Source organism: Oryctolagus cuniculus, chromosome 10, assembly GCF_964237555.1.
Source record: "Oryctolagus cuniculus chromosome 10, mOryCun1.1, whole genome shotgun sequence".
Lineage (NCBI taxonomy): Eukaryota > Metazoa > Chordata > Mammalia > Lagomorpha > Leporidae > Oryctolagus > Oryctolagus cuniculus.
The window spans coordinates 28202287-28223118 of NC_091441.1; the positions used below are offsets into that span (position 1 = coordinate 28202287).

General features: G+C 44.2%; 1 protein-coding gene, 2 long non-coding RNA genes and 2 other non-coding genes across 8 annotated transcripts in view; 1 reads left to right on the forward strand and 4 right to left on the reverse strand.

Moving 5' to 3' along the window:
• The window catches only part of MYO5B (myosin VB), a 324299-nt gene extending 311909 nt beyond the window's left edge, over nt 1-12390 (forward strand). For all 4 annotated transcript variants that reach the window (XM_070050187.1, XM_070050184.1, XM_070050188.1 and 1 more), the window contains 3 exons: nt 147-321; nt 2326-2406; nt 8417-12390. In XM_070050187.1, coding sequence (XP_069906288.1) covers nt 147-321; nt 2326-2406; nt 8417-8569 — 409 coding nt within the window. In that variant the 3' untranslated portion in view covers nt 8570-12390. The remainder of the gene's footprint in view (nt 1-146; nt 322-2325; nt 2407-8416) is intronic.
• The window catches only part of LOC138844022 (uncharacterized), a 36572-nt gene that overhangs the window by 15560 nt on the left and 180 nt on the right, over nt 1-20832 (reverse strand). The window lies entirely within an intron of this gene.
• LOC138844021 (uncharacterized) lies at nt 321-20701 on the reverse strand. The gene is made up of 3 exons (XR_011379330.1): nt 20143-20701; nt 8356-16875; nt 321-1296 (listed from the first exon to the last, which is right to left on the reverse strand). It is a non-coding gene; the product is annotated as an uncharacterized lncRNA (long non-coding RNA).
• On the reverse strand, nt 20272-20354 carry LOC127492554 (small Cajal body-specific RNA 18). The gene has a single exon (XR_007922064.1). It is a non-coding gene; the product is annotated as a small Cajal body-specific RNA 18 (non-coding RNA).
• Nucleotides 20423-20567, reverse strand: LOC127492561 (small Cajal body-specific RNA 17). The gene has a single exon (XR_007922071.2). It is a non-coding gene; the product is annotated as a small Cajal body-specific RNA 17 (non-coding RNA).

Sequence of the window (20832 nt, forward strand, 5' to 3'; positions counted from 1 at the left end):
ATGGGGCAAGCTTCTAACCATGTGAGATAATTAGCGAAGGTGACGAGAACGGTGACATAAGTGCAGGCAGCCTGCGAAGCCAGCTCGTGTCCTCGTCCCTGAATTAGGACCAGCTTAACCCCGCTCGCTTTTTACCCGTGGCTAAGGTACAACATAAGTCAGCTTGAAGAGTGGCTACGGGGAAGAAACCTGCACCAGAGCGGAGCAGTCCAGACCATGGAGCCCCTCATCCAAGCAGCTCAGCTCCTGCAGTTGAAGAAGAAAACCCAAGAGGATGCGGAGGCCATCTGCTCCTTGTGCACCGCCCTCAGCACCCAGCAGGTGGGCCAGCCCCGGGCAGTCAGGGGCGCCTGGCGCGCACTCGGCTTCCCCTCCACAGCTGTCCCGCTCGGGTTCTTTCTCTGCTGTTGCTCTCCCAGCCTCTATCACCCCTCGTGATACCATTCCCAGGGTGTCCTGGGCGAACCGCAGGCCACTCTGGTCTGTTCCGTGGGATGCCTCTGACCTCCCCTGCTCACTTAGGATAAGGCAGTAAGCCCACAAAATGTCAAGCTGTGGTAAACGCTTATTGTAAGCAATGCATTCTGCATTGTTTATTACCTGGAAATTTAATTTTTTCCATTATTGGCAGCATCAAGCATCTGCTTTCTTTACAACTATGATTATGAACAAAAGCTTTTTTATAATTAGGCTTTTTTTTAAAGATTTATTTATTTGAAAGGCAGAGTTACAGAGAGGCAGAGGCAGTAAGAGGTCTTCCACTGCTGGTTCACTCTTCAAATGGCTGCAATGGCTGGAGCTATGCTAATCTAAAGCCAGGAGCCAGGAGCTTCTTCTGGGTCTCCCACATGGATGCAGGGGCCCAAGCACTTGGGCCATCTTCCACTGCTTTCCCAGGCCATAGCAGAGAGCTGGATTGGAAGTGGAGCAGCTGGGACTCGAACTGGCGCCCATATGGGATGCCAGCACTGCAGGCAGCAGCTTTACCCGCTATGCCACAGCTACAGCCCCATAACTATGCTTTCAATATGGTCATATTTTTACCTAAGACTCCATTTACATTATTTTAAATGAAACCAGTAAAAACCTAGAGGCATCTAACTCTTACTGTCCTTTTCCCCCTAAAATTGCATTTACACTGTGACGCAGCTGCAGTCTATAAAAATATAAATGCTGCCCACACACAGGCAGACCTTGCCTCCATCATAAGTGTGTGTGTTTGGAAATGGATCTGAGACCAGCATAAGGAAACCAGACTCTGCAAATCAAGTGGTGCATCTTCCTCCCGATCAGCACCTACACAACGACAAAATCCAAACTCAGTATAGCAAAGTAGACATCCTTCTCTTACCTCCTCCACCAGCTACTAAAAATGAAATAGCAACCTTTTAAGGAAAAAAAAAAACTTCCTTCAGTAAATGTACTGAAAGCCTTCCTCCTTTATAATATACACATATATAAATATCTATTTTACTTTCATAAGTTGACTTCTAGGCAGGCTACTTCCAGACAACTGGCAGGCAGACAAAAGATGGTCTTCCATTCAAGGAGGGAGGGAGTATCACTGGGAGGGGTGAGGCAGGGGGCGGAAGAGTAGTTGGGCGTTGTCAGACAACACCTCTCTCACTGAAGGCAGGAGCCCCACCAGTCTTTTGGGGGAAACCTAGTAGGTAAGAGGCAGAGGGTCCCAGGCCACAGTTCTCTAAACTCCTCATTGTCTATGAACCACCAAACGTGGGGTGTGAGGTATGCAGGGGACAGGGACGCCGTAGGAGGACGCGGGCTCACTGGGCAAAGGCGTGGACTCCTTCCTCGCGTTAAGGATCAGTCCAGGCCGGTGCCGCGGCTCACTAGGCTAATCCTCCACCTAGCGGCGCCGGCACACCAGGTTCTAGTCCCGGTCAGGGCGCTGGATTCTGTCCCGGTTGCCCCTCTTCCAGGCCAGCTCTCTGCTGTGGCCAGGGAGTGCAGTGGAGGATGGCCCAAGTGCTTGGGCCCTGCACCCCATGGGACACCAGGAGAAGCACCTGGCTCCTGGCTTCGGATCAGCGTGGTGTGCCGGCCGCAGCGCGTCAGCCGTGGTGGCCATTGGAGGGTGAACCAACGGCAAAAGGAAGACCTTTCTCTCTGTCTCTCTCTCTCACTATCCACTCTGCCTGTCAAAAAAAAAAAAAAAAATCCAGCTCCACCTGTGGGCAGTGTGGGTCCTGTCTGAAGAGGACAATGCTCTTGTCCGGACGTCATGTGTCCTGGATGGCCCGTTAAGTTCCAACGTTGTGTTGTGTTCATTTAGCACTGTGCTAAACTTTATTTTTATTCCAACAGATTGTCAAAATTTTAAACCTTTATACTCCCCTGAATGAATTTGAAGAACGGGTAACAGTGGCCTTTATACGAACAATCCAGGTGAGTTTAAAAATATTAATGTTATAAAGTCTTAGTCTAAAACTATAAAGCAAGTTGAAGATTCTAATCCTTTTAATACTGGTCCCATGGGATGCTAGAGGGCCCCACTGTTCCTAGGCATTCCACTTGGGTAAACCTGTCACGACACACACAGCACTGAGCCTGCAAACGCTCTGGCCCCCGCATTTTATACAGTCTTAGTTAAATATTTCACAAAGTAAGCATATCATGAGCTCATACAGATGGAACTAAGGAATGTTCTTTTAAGAAAACAGTTTGCGCTCTTAAATCTTATCTCTTAAGACTTGGAATATATGCCCTAAGAAACAAGCTTAAAAGAAAATATATTGGGCTAATGATTAAGTCTGTAGGAGTTTCTTAACTTAAAAAATAGCGCTCTCAAGCTGAGCCCAGGGTGATTCTGGCAGAGCGCCTGGTCTGTGTGTGTGGTGGGAATGCTGGCCATTGACCACTACACCGAAAAGCCAGCGCATGCGCGTGGGAACTCCCTGGGGAGGGGTAGCCCTTCCTGAAACTTCTTAGCAACCTCTGTAGCCAGGGACGTAATGCCAGCATGGAACAGGGATTACCAATGTGTGCTGAGAAAAATGAGCCAAGAAGGAAGAGTGAGCACTAAGGGAATCAACGTAAGGAAGGTTTGGCAAAGATCCTCAGAGCCCAGAGAAACCCGGGGCCTCAGTGGAGAAGCCGCGCCCTTCCAGGCGCTGGGCTTTGATTCGGAGCTCCTTCCAAGTGTTCCAGGGCAGAGTCTGCAGTCTGAAATGAGCTGTGGCAAAGAAGAAATGAACTTCTGCCTTGTGTCTAAGCAGGGCATAGAGGCAAGGGTCAAGGAGGGCTGGCTGCCAAGTCAGGCTGAAGGTGGTTTCCTTAAGGGCGCCAAGGGCATGCCAGGGTTCTTAAAGGCACAGACACCAGAGAGAAGAAGGTAGAGACCCACAGGGACAAAGCCAGGGGGTGCAGGTGGCACTGTCTGAAAGGATCCAGCTGGGAGAGAGAGATATATAGACAGGTAGGTAGGTAGGTAGGTAGTCAGCTTCGAGGTGGGGGGAGTGGAGCAAGTTGGATGACGGACAAGAAGCCAGCAGGGCATCTGACCCTGGACCCGCTACTGACTTTTACAGAGAGTTAGTAATTTATACAAACTCAAGTCCATATGTAGAGAGTCTTGCTTGGTTTTGATTTTCTGAGATGCACCCTAGAGGGAGAACTCCAACTGCTTCCATGTGGGCTGCAGCATTGTCTCCAAGGAGAGACGTCAGGCCAAAGGTAAGGAATGCCTGCCAAGTGGCGCTGCAGGTTTCATGAGCCCAGGACACGGATAAAGGTAATGCAGGCTGAGTGTCGGGTGTTCTCAGGACACGTGTACCGGGGCACTCAGAAGCTAGCAGTCAGAGGAATTCAAAGATAAGTTTGTTTCGATTCAAAAAGGTCACAGACAAAACATATTTATGTAGACTATGGACTGCAAAATACATTTACCTCAAAGTAAACTTTTAATTCCATTTTCCATGAACTTTTTGAAGTTCCTGGGTACGATCAGATTCTTAGTCTGTTGCTGTGGATTTGTTCTGAGAGGAGGAGCGTGGTGGGGGCAAGAGGTGTGGAGTCACCACACAGACCCCGGGAGCCCGGTGAAAGCGGGCCAGAGGCGAGCAGCCCGCAGACTCGTTTATTTCAGTTGGTACAGCAGCTTAAATAGCCAAAGCAGCCAATCTGGTCAAGGGGAGGTCTATGCCCTAACCAATCACAGCCTGTTGCCAGGCAGTTTCCGAAGCCATCCAATCACAGCCTGTTGCCAGGCAGTTTCCATTGCCAGCGACCATCTTGGCATGGCCTTCTCATTCCACCTTGGTCTTCCTCAGTAGTTGATATCAGTATCTGACAGTTCTTTCCCAGAAAACGACTGTTGTGATTACCTTTTGGCCAGCGACGGCTGTATGTTCTGCTTCTCCCTGTGCAGTGCTCAGAAAGTCTGAGCAACCCACTCTCCTACACCTGAACTCAAATAAGCGCAAGCAGCTTGTGAAACAAAGTCCCTGCATGGGCGCTATGGGCAGTATGGACTGACCTTTAAAAATGGAAATCTGAGTGTATCAAAACATATGGTACAATTTCTATTGCCAATTTAAAAAATAAAAATTTAAAAGTGCAAATTTTAGTTGTTAAAGTCCCCAAACAAGGTAGCTATTTCACAAAAATCCTCTCTGAATTTTACTGAATTAAACGTAGACCACCTTTTGCTGCTGAATTATAATAGTATGGGTAAATCTTTAACTTTCCCATTTTTATACCCTTCCCTAAATCCTTCAGTTTCCTCAGATCCTTCCTAAATCCTCAAGGAAGTCAGACCATAGCAAAATGTTGCCATTATGTGATGCAAATAAGGGTGCCTTGCCCCAGTGAGAGAAAAGCCAGTTTTCATACCCCAGACTAGTATGGGATAGCCTGTGTTTGCACAAACTTGGGAGAGTCTGATCTTCCTCTTGGCACGATTTCCCCGGTTCAGTGGCCTTTGTAACAGTGCAGCTCCAGCCAGGAATTCCTGGTGCACGGGGTAATGGCTAATTGTGGGCAGGCTGCACGAGGGAGCTCAACGTCAAGTGAATGATGCAAACACAGCCCCTGCCACGTCCCGGTGACCGAAGCCAGTGCCTTACACATAGGAGCCTGACAACCTTTCGAGCAGCCCATTTTTGGGGGGAAGGTATTTTGCTATTTTAATCATGTTTAAGTGTACACAGTGACATTAAGTCCACTCACATTGTTATGTAACCATCACCACTATTTCCAGAAATTTTTTCATCATCCTAAACAGAAACTGTACCCAGTTAGCAGTGACTTCCTATTTACCCTCTCCCATCCCCTTCTTCTCTTCTCTGTCTCTGGGAATTTATCCAATCTATATATTTCATGTAAGTGGAATCATGCAATATTTGTCCTCCTGGGTCTGGTTTATGTCACTTGGAATGGTCTCCTATAACATAACATGTATCAGAACTTCATCTCTTTTTACTACTGAACAATAGTTCCTTTTACACGTATAAAACACTGTTTATCCATTCATCTGTCCATGGACACTGCACTGTCCCCATCTTTTGGCTACTGGAATAATGCTGCCGTTAACATTGGTGAATATTTTGAATAGAAGTGGTAGGAACAGGCATCCTTATCTTGTTCCTGATCTCAAGGGAAAAGCGTTCACTCTTTCACATTGAGTATGATGTGAGATGTAGGTTTCTCCTATTTCAGCAGGAAAATATGTTGGATTTTGTCAAATGCTTTTTCTGCACCAATTGAGACACCATGTGGTGTTTATCTTCATTCTATTAATGTAGTATGTTACGCTGATTTTTGTATGCTGAACCACCCTTGTATTCTAGGGATAAATCTCACTTGGTCTTGGTGTATAACCACTTAAATCTGCTGCTGAATTTAGTTTGCTGGTACTGTGTTACACGTTTTTACTTCTATATCCAGATGCAGTATTAGCCTATAGCTTAGTTTTCTTGTACTGTCTTACCTGCTTTGGTATGAAAGTATTACTGACCTCATATAATGCATTTGAGAAGAATTAATATTAACTCTTTTTTAAATGTTTGGTAGAATTCTCCAGGGAAGCCATGTCCTGGGCTTCTCTTTGCTGGGAGGTTTTGACTACTAATACAATCTCCACAAGTATGTTGGTCTATTCAGATTTTCTGTTTCTTCTTAAATCATTGTTGACAGTTTGTGTCCATTTGAACTATCCCATTTGTAAGTGTAAAAGTATTCATAGTATTATCTTTTGATCCTTTTTATTTTTGTAAATTTTGGTAATATGCTCTTTTCATTTCTGACTCTGGTAATTTCTACATTTCTGAATGTAGACTTCTACTTTTTCTTAGACTAAAGATTTGTCAATTTTGTTTAAGTTCAATTTAATTTTTAATTCTATTCTCTCTCAATTATGCCCACTCTGATTTTACTCCCTCCCTCCCTTTCTAGCTGTGGGTTTAGTTTGCTGTTCTTTTCCACTTGCTCGAGGCAAACAGTTGACTTGATTTCAGACCTTTGTTTCAAAAACGCTGACACAAGTTTATACCTTAGCACTACTTTCACAATATCCCGTAAGTTCTAATATAGTATATTTTCATTTTCACCTAATTTCCCTGGTGATTTCTTTGATTCATTGGCTATTTTAAGACCCTATAAATTTCCATGTCTTTGTGGATTTTCCATGTATTTTTAGTTTCATTGCATTATAATCAGAAAAAAATTTTTTAATTCATTGGGGCTTGCTTTGTGTAACCTATGGTCCGTCCTAGAGAATGTTCCATGCACCTTGAGGAAGTATATTCTGCTGTTCTGTGTATCTGTTCGGTTTGTTAGGTCTAATTGATTTATTGTGCTGATTATGGCCTCCATCTCTTATTGGTCTATCTGATTGTTCTATTGAAGTGTCCAGCTTTAATAAAATATTTCTCCCTCCAGCTTTGTCAATATCTACTTCACATTTGAGGATTCTCTTGCTAGGTGTATTATGACTATTGGAGCTGCTTTTATCAAAATATAGTGTCCTGTTCTGTCTCTAGAAATGACTTAATTTCTCATCTGATTTTGAAGGATTGTTTTGCCAAATATAGAATGCACAGTTGGTGGGGTTTTTCTGTCTACTTTGTCATCCCACTGCATCTAGCATCTATGGTCTCTGAAAGAAAATCAGCTGTTAATTTTATTGAAGGATACTTTGTATGTGGCAAGTCGCTTCTGTCTTGCTGCTTTCAAGATGTCCTATCTTTGGGTTCTGGCAATTTGACTATAATGTGCCTCACCCTGAATATTTGAGTTTATCCTGCTTGAAGTCTGCTGACCTTCTTGAGTGTGTACATACATGTCTCATCAGATTTAGGAAGTTTGGGGGCATTATTTCTTCAAATTCTTTCTGCCCATTTCTCGCTCTCTCTTCCTTCTGGAACTCCAATCATGCGTATACTGATGGTGTCCCATAGGTCCCACAGGCCCTGTTCTTTATTACTCATTCTTTTTTCTTCTCAGACTGGATTGTTTCAGGCTCCTTTCTTCTTCCTGATCAAGCCTGCCGTTGGATTCCGTTAGTGTATTTTTCCAATTGTCCATTTCCTAAAATGTCTGGCTTCAAATGGGGAGAAGATAGACAAGCCCTGTTGCTTTTAACATTCCAAATTAATGCCACCAAGGAAAGCCACTTCATCCCAAGAGATGCTTAAACCAAGGCAAGTACCTGTGTTGGGACCCACCAGACCACCAAAATGTACAATTCCAAATTTTGGAAGACAAGGTCCCATTGCCTGCCCTGGCACCAGCAGTTGTGCAAGCGCTAACCCCATGGCTACCTTTGGGCTGAAGAATGGCAGGTAGGAGCTGATTCAAACACACTGCTCTCCTAGCAGTGCATCCTGGAGCCTCTGCCTTACCAGGTACTCTCCTTGGTGGTTCTATAAATGTCCATTCAGTTCCAGCTGGTAACAATCACCCTTTCCAACTCAATGGTTGCCTTAATGGATGGACCAACCCCTAGAGCCCTGTCCTCTGCTACTTTATGTGATGTTGCTCTTCCCCACTCTGAGATGAGGAAACTGAGGCAGAGAGTGGCCCAGGAATTTGCCCCAAGTGGTGCCAGGATGTCAGGTCAAGCTGTCTGCCTCCAGAGCCCTTGCCATCAACCACTTTGCTTCAGTGCCTCTACCAGGATTAGCACCTGATATGTATTTTTATACTCTCCCTTAGATGGAACTTTGTTTTAAGGAATGCTAGAATTGAGAATGATTAGTCATCTGCCCTCCCAAAAAGCCTAAACCACCCTCACACTAAACACCTCTGGGACAGGGAGACCCCATTCTCCTGAAGTCGTTACGTAATTATCTTGGGACTCTTCCCATGACATAGGCTGAGCCACTTCCATGAACTCACCTAAGCTGGCTGTTCGTAGGTACCGTACTAGGCATTCACGTGGTCTCATTGTTCCCCACAGGCACAACTGCAAGAGCGGAACGACCCTCAGCAACTGCTGTTAGACTTCAAACACATGTTCCCTGTTCTGTTTCCATTTAACCCATCCTCTCTGACCATGGACTCCATTCATATCCCAGCCTGTCTCAACCTGGAGTTCCTCAATGAAGTCTGAAGGCGCAGGCTCCCAACGTTAACTTGAGTCCCAGCAAGAGCCAGCAAGCATACACAGGAAAGTGATTCAGGGATCTGTGTGAGGTGGTGAAAGTGGATTCCATCAGAGCCCGACTACACGTGGACAGTGCCGCACTACACGGAACAAGCCACACTCACGTCATTATTTTTTGTACCTACTGCTCAGAATAAAAACACTTGAAATATGGAAAATTTTTTAAGGTGGATTTCAGTCTAAACACACACACACATAATCTACGGCCACCCAGAAGTCCCCATGGCCATATAAAAGGTGCCAGTTCTGTAAAATGGAAGCTGCCTAGTTTTGCTATTTGCTTATAACTGGAGAATGTCAAAATTAAAAGTATATTAAAGATATAGCAAGTCACATAAATTGCCTTCAAAGGACTTTTAATAAAGTACTATTAACTATGATAGCAACATATCCTGACCTTTACCCAGGCAGACGACCCATAAGTGTGGATGAGTTTGCAGTGAAATACAAAACTGTGGGCCCAGGCTTCCCGATAAGTATTCCCAGAGTACTTTTAATGGCTGAGGATATACAGAATGGTATAATTGACCTCCAGACCAAACATTTGGAGTATTAGTTTCTGAAGCTTAACTAAAAGATCCAGTCAGTCATGTGTTCAAACCCTTTTGTGTAGCCCAGGGTTTAAGAAACAGCTGTGCTAAAAACGCTGCTGTCCTGGGGCTGGCATTGTGTCCTAGTGAGTTATGCCACCACCTGCAACACTAGAATCCTGTATCAGAGTGCTAGTTCAAGTCCCGGCTGCTCTGCTCCTGATCCAACTCCCTGCTGATGTGTCTGGGAGAGCAGTGGAAGCTGGCCCAAGTGCTTTGGGCCCCTTGTCACCCATGTGGGAGACCCGGATGGAGTTCCAGACTCCTGGTGTTGGCCTGGCCCAGCTCTGGCTATTGTAGCCATTTGGAGAGTAAATCAGAGGATGGAGGTCATATTTCTCTGTCACTCTACCTTTAAAATAAATCTTAAAAAATATGCTGTCCCAAAGTTCAAATGTGAGTACGATGGGAAAAGTATGTTTCCAATGCTAGTCCATACATTTACCAACAAAATTCTCACAAAAATTAATATAAACTAAATATTAGGAAACAGTAACAACAATTTTTATTTGCAGATAATAAAAATTAAGTATGAAATCCTTTAATTTCTTAATGCCTTCAAACCTCCAATAAGAACTTCAAATAAGGCACCACTAACTCCACACAACCAAAACAGGGAAAAGCGAACTTCAGTCTGAGAATCAGATTGTTTGGAAAACCATTAAAAAATAATTAGCTCATTGATTATCCAAAGGTTTGTGTTTTGTTTTTTAAAGGGAATTAAATAGTTGAAGCCACCTTTCCCTTTTCAGGTTATTTTCAACATTTTTCATACTTGCCACATAAAAGTTACTGTAACTGTTATAACGATTTAAGAATATTCAGTAATAGTGTAACAGGTTTAGATGTTTCTGCTCTTAGGGTTTTTTAGGGTTTTCTGGACTCTTCAAAAGCAAGCATTCAATTAGAAAATATTGTACATTCTTTCCCCTCATTTCTGACTATCTTGCTAACAGTAGGCTGTTCCATGACTGCTTGCACATCCTACAGGAATGGCCTCCCATCCTATTGAGAAGATTTCTCCATGACCGAATACTTAGTCACCAGATTAAAAGGCTCTTGGAAACAGCACACTGCAGGCCCACACACAGACTGTGCACTCAGAGCTCGGCGTCTTCGTGGGCTACTCTTCTCACCTGCTGGGCCAGCACAGACTCCGCGCTGGGGTTAAGGCTACCGACAGTTATGTCCAAAAACACTGCCGTGGGTGTTACCCCCTCTAGGCCCACAGGAGACACCCTGGCTTCTCTTGGGCGTCTACACAGAGCTGTGCCTGCCCTTGTTGCTCAGTCACACAACCACGAGGTCCATGCCACCTTTCAACCCACATGCTTTGTTGGGAAGGCCAGCCTAATGCAAATAGGCCTGTTGCCGCCTCCTCTTTCTAGCTTATAAAGTTTAATTTGCTTTTTGGTGCACTTTAGTTTGAAACTCAGTGTCTCATGGAATGAAACACTGTCCTTAACCTTCAAGATAACCAAAAATGCCTTGAGGATAAAGGAGTTTAGACCAGCAGTCATTCCACAGATACACTGGCTAACTGTCCTTATGTACTGTCTTAACAGCTTCATTCTTGCCATCTCTTTGGGCAGCTCCTCTCTACTGCCATTGGTGAATCACTAGGTGCCAGAGGCTCACTGAATAAAAGCTTGGTAAATAGAATAAACGGGAAGGTATCCTCATGATTAGTCTTCTACTTAGCCTAAGTAATAGCAGATACCAAAAAGTATTTCACCGGAACTGTGCTTAATTTACAGATGACTGACAAATTCTTGCACAGTACTTTGATACTGAATGTCCAGCTTCATACTTGGAGGCTGGAGAAACATCTATAGGGAAACCATCTAGCATTTCTCTCTGCTTTTTTCAAATCAGTTCAACTCACTCCCCAAGTTCATGGAATCAGTAATAATTTGAAATAACTTAATTCAACATAAACATCTGAACTATCTTTTCAAGATTTAAAATTTAGTTAACACTTTCTCACGAGGTGCCTTTAGCAGTTATTAAAATAACTGACCGTACCAATTGTTTCTCTGAAATAAGTGTTGGTACAGGGAGAATTTTAATATTTGCCATGACAACATGGAGTTTTGATTTGTATTCTGAAACATTAGAAGCATTTTAAAGGTTAAATATTTGCAGAATGATTTGTGTGTTAAGTATTTCTTGGAACCTATTTACCTACGGTAAGATGTGCACATGAAATAGTTGTGGCTGAAGCAGACAACCCTATCACGATACTACATGCATTCTCCTTGTGCCATCATATCTGCAGTTAGAGTGACGGTAACGGTAGGCTCACCTAGCAAGCAGATTGGGCTCAAAGGCACACCATCTCCCCCTTCCCATAGAGCATGTCAATAGGAGTTGCTTCCCTTGGCTTCCTAGCGCTAAATTTTAAGGCTTTTGTAAAAGCTAGGAGCTTCAAAAATTTAGAAAATACAATTAACAGTGCTATCTACCATCAATTCATCAAATATTTACTTAGGGCCTTAATGCATTAGGAGTACAGTAACAAATTAGACTCCATTTCTTTTGCATAGATGAATTGTTTTCATACACTTGACCTGATTCTAAGGCAACCAGGGTATCCTAAATTGCAGTGTTTGTCTAACGTCCATACAACTCGCAGCAGGGGCAGAACCCTGGAGTCTCTCCTCACAGTATCTAGGGTTGGTTTCTCGGTTTGCTGCGTGAGCCAAATACCCATAATTCACTCTTTGTACACACTGGTTCCATAATTAGGGAATTAAAGGATCTAGGAAGTTAGAGGTTAATACCAAATGACAAAACATGACTTGTTAATTACAAAGGTCATTAGATATCGAAAACTGTTCCTAAAATTTTATAATTCTAATAAAGGGGTTCAATCCGATGAAATTCACCTACTTTCTAAAGTGATGCTATGTAAAAACCATCTAGATTTGGATAAAACAGTTTGCCACTAATATTTAGATGAAGGACTGCCTCTCTAAAGATGATGTTGCATTCAGGGGAGTATCTAATATTATAAAACAAATATTGATATTTTTCCATTTTGAGCAAACCTGTAAACTACACTTATAGAAAAATGCTTGTAATAGGCACTGTAATATTTGGCTGTGGATAAAACATGTGAAAATAAATACTTTTGAATAAAGTGGTATGCAAATCGGAAGGAAATTTAAAGCTGCAGCTACACACTGGCTGAAGTTTGATGCTCCTGAGAAACTTCACCCTGGGGCCTACATTCAACCGTGTTTCACGATCGTTTAAACCAGAGGTTGGGGGAAGACTTGCCCTGGAAGACAGTACAGGTTGTTAAACACTTCACAGCTGTAGAATTCAAGACAGTTTGAGCTTAGGAAAAGACTGATGGATTAATGATGAACAGAGGGCCTAGAGGTGGACCCAATCACAAAGCATAGACAAGGCATTAAAAAGTGGGAAATGTTCTGTGGAGGAATTTATGAAATAAGTGAAAAACACCAAGAAATGCAGAAATGTACGTATAGACTCCTCACTACAAAAATGTAAATTATCCCCAAGTTCACTTTTTTTTTTAATACTGACAAATGCACTGCAAAATTGATATGGAAAAGCAACGACTCATGGATAAGAAGACCCTCCTTGAGACAGCAGAAGACTTCCCCTGGCCGGTATCAGGACTTCTAAAACTAGTAAAGTATGTGGAACTGGCATAGAGACCAATGGAACAGAGTAGGCCAAAAGCTGATTATATGCACACCAGGGTATACTGTTTCTTAGCTAGGAGCACACATCAAAATCACCTGGAAATCTTAAAAATACACATAACCAGCCCCTCTCCCCCCAGTTACGGAACAAGACACCCCTAGGAGTGTACTCATTAGGAACAATTGTTGCAATATGACCCACAGAAACGCTCACATCTATCATGGAGGAACACAGAATCTTGAACCCAACTTCCAACCTAAGGGTAGATTCACCTACCTTTCTGGGTGGCTGACCAAGGAAGCCTCACTTCAGACAGTTCACCCCCTACTCGGGTTTAGGCCTATCTTCAAAACCTCAACAGGAAAACTAGGTCTGAAAAGAGCTGAACTGCAAACCAGATACACTCACGCTATAACAGCTGAGAAAGGGAAAAAGCCCAGCCTCAGGAAACTGGTCTGGTTCTTAGCTCACAGAATTGGCCTGGTGCTCCTGCTGTTCTCCTCTAGCACATAACCTTACAAAGCACTGGGCATCAGACAGGTCTCTCTGTGATGGAGACTGAGAGGCCCATAATTCTGCCTAGAGACATAAAACAAGGTCACACAATAAGAAACATCCCTTCTCCTACCTGATACTTGTAGAAGGCACTGTGGTTTCTCTCCCAGTTTAGCTTTATCCTCTGATCTGCCCTCTTTCTGGATAGGATTATATGGACAGCCTTGTCCCTGCTTGCTCACTGTACCCAATGCAGAGTGAAGCTCTTCTGCTTTGCGTCGTCTTTAATCACCTAACCAGTGCCCCAATCCTAACATTAAGCCTCCTACCAAGATGTCCCACAGTTCCCCAAGACGCACCCATGGTATACGATTTTCCTTGTTGCATGAGCAGGAAACCCAACCTGTTCAACCGTCTGTTTCTCTGTTTCTGAGTCAGTGAAACATTCTCTCCCTCCACCAACGTTAGTATTTTCCCGAGTCAAGTCAGACCCAAGGAGGTACAGAGATTTGCCTAAGGTTATGTTATTACGTGAAATTCTAACTGGGTTTGCTAAGGATACAGACACCACAAACAACTTTCAAACAAGGAGAAAAATATTTGCCTTTCACCTAAGTTTGAGACAATGTCTTAAGCTACCCACCAAGACTTACGGTAAACTTAAAATGAAGGAGTTTGGTTATGATTTGTAGGTTACTTTCTGCATGCATTAAATTTGATTCTTGTGTGACAAATTTTACTTTCTAAAGAGTAGGTATTTGTTGTAAGGACATAAATTCAAGATATTATGTTATGGCTATATTAATGTGTGAGCACGCAGATAACTTTCTAAACCATTCAAGATGGGCAAATGTGCTTGTGTCACTCATTCAGATTCACATACCCAATTCTAAAAATGTCCGGCCCCACCCACTTCCCCAGCTTCCATGGCTGAAACTTCCAAAGCCCCTGCGGCTTACCCTACCATCAGTTTTGACTGTTGTAGGAAGCCAGGGGAACTATGCTTAAGCGCAGGAAAATTACCCAGGACACGTGGGAGATACTAAGGCTGGATATTGCTGAAATCCTGATAAAATCTCAACACTAGAATTTCAGATGTACAGTGGATTCTCTGATTTCCAGTCTTATGCTAACACAACTCCCTTCTTTTTCCTGAAAAAAAAAATGCTAGAGCACTAACTCCGCATCTTAGCAGAAGTCCCATATCCAGACCAAGAAAAGAATCTTGATGTACATATTCAGTGTTCAAAATGTTGGAGAATAATTTGTTTCCAGTAATTTTGTAGCTTGAAAGACATTTTTCCTCCCAACTTTCATTTTGAATGTTAAAACCTACGGCCAAGTTGCAAAAGTAGAACAATGAATGACCATCTCGATTCTTCATTTAGATTCTCAACTCTTCATATTTTGCCATATTTCCTCTCTTCCTTTCTCTCTGCCAGTGCCGCTATATAATTTTGTGAGTCACTTGAGTTCATTGCAGATGCCATAGTTCCTCATCGCTAAATATTTTAGCATGTATCTCCTAAGAACAAAGAGCAGTCTCCTATATAGCTATAATATAATTATCATAATCTGGAAAATTAATAATCCATACTATCCCATATGTAATTCATTTCCCAAATGTCCCAATACTGTCCTTCAGATTTTTTTAATCCATATTTCAATGAAGGATCTCACATTAAAGTGTCACATCTCTAGTTTCCTTTAATCTGATTCAACTCCAGCCTTTTTGTTTTTCAGAACATTGATGTTTTTGAAGAATTCACATTGGCTGTTTGGCAGAATGTCCCTCAATTTGGATTCTGTTTCCTTATGATTAGATTCAGGTCAGATATTTTGGGAAGAAATTCTACGTAAGAAATTGCGTCCTCCATACAGCAAGGGATAAAGATGTTTGTCCCATTATTGGTGACCCTGATCATTTGATTATGGTAATACCACAAGACTCCTACATTGCAATGATTCTTTTTCCTTTTTCCTCTTTGTAATATTTTGAGACTATGTAAATATTGTTACATATATTTATGAGGGAACTTCTAGAAGTGTATAGAAAATAGAATTAAAAGATTATTCTGGTGCAAAAAAAAATTGAAATCCAGGCATAGTTTGCATAAAACACATTTCTGAAATTTTCTGAAGACCCCTCATACGTGTTTTTAAAAAATTTTTAAAAGATTTTATTTATTTGAAAGTTAGAGTTACACATAGAATGGAAAATGTCCTAAATAGCACTCTGGCCTCAGATTCAGCCCTTAAGGCATTCGGATCTGGCTGAAGAGCCCATGAGAGTATTTTAGGCATGGAAAGCCAAGACACTCTGGCAAAAAAAAAAAAAAAAAAAAGGAAGAAATCTCTGCGAGTGAGATCCCAGTGGAAAGAACAGGCCATCAAAGAAGGAGGTACCTTTCTCTGAAGGGAGGAGAGAACTTCCACTTTGACTATGACCTTGTCTAAATAAGATTGGAGTTGGCGAACTCAAAAGGCTTCCATAGCCTTGGCAACTCATGACAAGAGCCTAGGGTGATTACTGATGCCATAAACAAGAGTGTTAATTGTTTTTATTTTTATTTTTATTTTTTATTTTTATTATTTTTTTAATTTTTGACAGGCAGAGTGGACAGTGAGAGAGAGAGACAGAGAGAGAAAGGTCTTCCTTTGCCGTTGGTTCACCCTCCAATGGCCGCCGCTGCAGCCGGCGCACCGCGCTGATCCGATGGCAGGAGCCAGGATCCAGGTGCTTTTCCTGGTCTCCCATGGGGTGCAGGGCCCAAGCACCTGGGCCATCCTCCACTGCACTCCCTGGCCATAGCAGAGAGCTGGCCTGGAAGAGGGGCAACCGGGACAGAATCCGGCGCCCCAACCGGGTCTAGAACCCGGTGTGCCGGGGCCGCAAGGTGGAGGATTAGCCTATTGAGCCACGGCACCGGCAAGAGTGTCAATTGTTAACAACAGGAGTCGCTGTGCACTTACTCCCCATGTAGGATCTCTATCCTTAATGTGTTGTACAATGTGAATTAATGCTATAACTAGTGCTCAAACAGTACTTTACACTTTATGTGTCTGTGTGGGTGCAAACTGTTGAAATCTTTACTTAATATATACTAAATTGATCTTGTGTATATAAAGAGAATTGAAAATGAATCTTGATGTGAATGGAATGGGAGAGGGAGCGGGAGATGGGAGGGTTGCGGGTGGGAGGGAAGTTATGGGGTGAAAAAGCCACTGTAATCCAAAAGCTGTACTTTGGATATTTATATTTATTAAATAAAAGTTAAAAAGAAAAAGAGTTACAGACAGTGAGAAGGAGAGACAGAGAGAGAGAGAGAAAGGTCTTCCGTCCGCTGGTTCACTCCCCAGATGGCCGCAATGGCTGGAGCTGCATGAATCTGAAGCCAGGAGCCAGGAGCTTCCTCGGTCTCCCACATGGGTGCAGGGGTCCAAGGTCTTGGGCCATCTTCCACTGCTTTCCCAGGCCACAGTAGAGAGCTGCATTGGAAGAGGAGCAGCTGGGACTAGAACCTGCCCATATGGGATGCCGGGCACCGAGGCGGAAGACCAACCTGTGCCACGGCACCAGCTCCCATCATACATGCTTTTAATACACTGAAACCTGTCAATATTCCACTTTGTGGTTTTAGATCTGCTCAGAAACATAATTAGGGAGAACCTGGTGAGTTCGGAGGGATTTGCTGCCGGTGCTCTACAGGCAATGAGTGGGGGACGTGATTCTCCTCTCAAATATGTAGAGGGCAAACAGCACAGGGCCTACAAAAGGGTATGCGTTTGTGAAGCTCATCCAATTTTTTTTTTTTTTTATTTGAGAGAGAGAGTTAGACAGTGAGAGAGAGAGAGAGAAAGACAGAGAGAAAGGTCTTCCTTCTGTTGGTTCACCCCGCAAATGGCTGCTACGGCCGGCGCTGCGCCAATCCGAAGCCAGGAGCCAGGTGCTTCCTCCTAGTCTCCCATGCGGGTGCAGGGCTAAAGCACTTGTGCCATCCTCCACTCCCCTCCCGGGCCACAGCAGAGAGCTGGACTGGACGAGGAGCAACTGGGACTAGAACCCGGCGCCCATATGAGATGCCAGCGCCGCAGGCGGAATATTAACCAAGCGAGCCATGGCGCCAGCCCTAATTTTTTTTTTATGATTTATATATTTATTTGAAGGCAGAGTTGCAGAGAGGAAGAGGCAGAGAGAAAGAAAAGTCTTCCATCTGCTGGTTCACTCCGCAATGGTCACAACGGCCATTGCTGCACTGATCCAAAGCCAGGAGCCAGGAGCTCATTCCAGGTCTCCCACACGGGTGCAGGAGCCCAAGGACATGGTCCATCTTCTACTGCTTTCCCAGGCCATAGCAGAGAGTTAGATCAGAAGTGGAGCAGTCGGGACCTGAATAGGTGCCCATATGGGAATGCTAGCACTGCAGGTGGCAGCTTTACTCACTATACCACAGTGCAGGCCTCACATCCAATTTAAGATCTGTACTTTTCAAAAACAGATGGGTACACCAATGGAACAGAATAGAAACACCAAAAATTAATACAAATATCTATAACCAACTTATATTTGATCAAGGAGCTAAAATTAATTCCTGGAGCAAGTATAGTCTATTCAACAAATGGTGCTGGGAAAACTGGATTTCCACATGCAGAAGTATGAAGCAAGACCCCTACATTGCACCTTACACAAAAATCCACTCAACATGGATTAAAGATCTAAATCTACGACCTGACACCATCAAATTACTAGAGAACATCAGAGAAACCCTGCAAGATATTGGCACAGGCAAAGACTTCTTGGAAAAGACCCCAGAGGCACAGGCAATCAAAGCCAAAATTAACAACTGGGATCACCTCAAATTGAGAAGTTTCTATACTGCAAAGAAACAGGAAAGTGAAGAGGCAACCGACAGAATGGGAGAAAATATTTACAAATTATGCAAATGACAAAGGATTAATAACCAGAATCTACAAAGAGATCAAGAAACTCCACCACAACAACCACAAAATAAAACCACTTAAGAGAAGGGCCAAAAACCTAAACAGATATTTTTCAAAAGAGGAAATCCAAATGGCCAACAGACACACAAAAAATATTCAGGATCACTAGCTGTCAGGGAAATGCAAATCAAAACCACGGTGAGGTTTCACCTCACCCCGGTTAGAAAGGCTCACATACAGAAATGAACTAACAACAGATGCTGGCGAGGATGTGGGAAAAAAGGCATTCCCACTGTTGGTGGGAATGCAAACTGGTAAAGCCACTATGGAAGACACTTTGGAGATACCTCAGAAATCTTAATATAGCCCTTTCACATGACCCAGCCATCCCAATCCTCGGAATTTACCCAGGGGAAGTTAAATTGGCAAACAAAAGAGCTATCTGCACCTCAGTGTTTATTGCAGCTCAATTCACAATAGGTAAAACATGGAATCAACCTAAATGCCCATCAACAGAAGACTGGATAAAGAAATTATGGGATATGTACTCTGTGGAATACTACCCAGCAGTAAAAAAAAAAAAAAAAAAAAAAAAAAAAAAAGAAAAAAGAAGAGAAATCTGGTCATTTACAACAAAATGGAGGAATCGAAAACATCATGCTGAGTGAAATAAGCCAGTCCCAAAGGGACAAATATGGTATGCTCTCCTTGATCTGTAACAACTAAGCACCTAAAAGGAAACCTGTAGAAGTGAAATTGACACTATGAGAAGCAATGACCTGATCAGCCCTTGTCCTGACTGTGAAGAACAGCTTACTATTTTATTCTTTTTAGTATTTTCTTTTTCTACTTAATACCATTGGTTGAACTCTTTTTTTTTTAAATTGGTTGAACTCTTTACTTAACACAGAATTATCCTTAGGTGTTTAAATCCAATTGAAAATCGATCCCTGTTAAAAATAAGAGCAGGAATACGAGAGGGAGAGATGTACAGTTCAGCACACGTTCCCTCGGACTTACCACTAAGGGTAAAGCTAAAAACGTGCCATGGGACTCCAAATCCCATTAAGTTGGCAGGTACCAATACCATCTTACTAGTTAAAGTGATCAGTTTAAATTCATAACTGATCATAAATATAGGATTAAGTGTCAAAGGGATCACATAAACAAGACCAATGTCTGCTAATAATAATTGATAGAATTAAAAAGGAGAGAATGATCCTACATGGGAAGTGGGACACAAGGCAAACTCACAGGATGACAAATGCCCTAAACAGCACTCTGGCCTCAGAACAGCCCTTAAGGCTTTCGGATCTGGCTCAAAAGCCCGTGAGAGCATTTCAGGCATGGAAAGCCAAGACACTGTGGCCAAAAAAATGACCTACATGAAAGATCTCTATGAGTGACACGTATGAATGTTCACTGTACAAACTTTCCACTTTCCTGTTTCAAAGTTTCCATAATAAAAAGCTGAATTAGAAAAACCGCACTGAGGCACGGCCGGTGGGTCCACAGCCTGGGACGCTGGCATCCCATCCAGGCAGTGGTTGGAGTCCCCGCTGCTCCACTTCAGATCCAGCTGCCTGCTGCTGCGGCTGGGACACAGCAGAGGATTCCCAGGTGCTTGGACCCCTGCACCCACGAGGGAGAACTGGATGGAGCGCCAGGCTCCTGGCTTTGGCCTGGCCCAGCGCCGGCCTTTGCGGGCATTTGGGGAGTGAACCAGCACGTGTAGGATCTGTCTGTATCTGTCTCTCCCTCTCTGTTACTCCACCTTTCAAAGGCATAAGTTAGGGCTACCAAAGCAGCGCTTACAAAGCAGAACGCAGGGCAGGCGCTCGCTGAGGGCTGAGACACCGGCGCAACCCACCGCCGGCCGCACACGCTGAAGCCAAGGCCGAGGCAGCCGGCCCGGCCGCCTCCGCCGGGCAGCGTCCACTCGCCCGGCCTCAGTCTGTTCTCAGAACACACTCCATCACCTGGTGCCCAGGACTCAGATTGCGCAGTGGTCTGGTCATCATTGGCCAGGGCTCACGGCCACAGCGGCACAGGCCTCCCCACCGCCCTCCCGCCCAGCGACCCCCTAACTGCCCCGCGCCCGGGCCCCGAGCCCCACTTCGCCTGCCTCGTTTTCATAATCCTCTCAGGCCCTGAAACAAGCGGCCTCGCCCGTAACGGGGCCTGATCATATAAGGAAAATACTGCGGGCTCATGCGGGGGCTGCACTTGGGGTCCGGGCGCGCCCTACCCTACAACCCTGGCCGCACTCCATTCGCCTACCCGCCTGCCCCGCGCCCACGCCCGCCACCCGGAACTGGTCCTTGCTTCCGGCTCGCGGACTTAGACTCTGCGCAGTCGCCGCCCCAGCCAATCCCGTCGCGTCGTCGCCGAGTCCCGCCCACTTTGGCTTCCGGGCCCGCCCCGAGCCCTCGGCCCCCCCCCCCCCCAACGCTGCCGGGCATTTGGCGTCCTGGCGCCTTGTCGTGTTTTTTTTTTTTTTTTTTT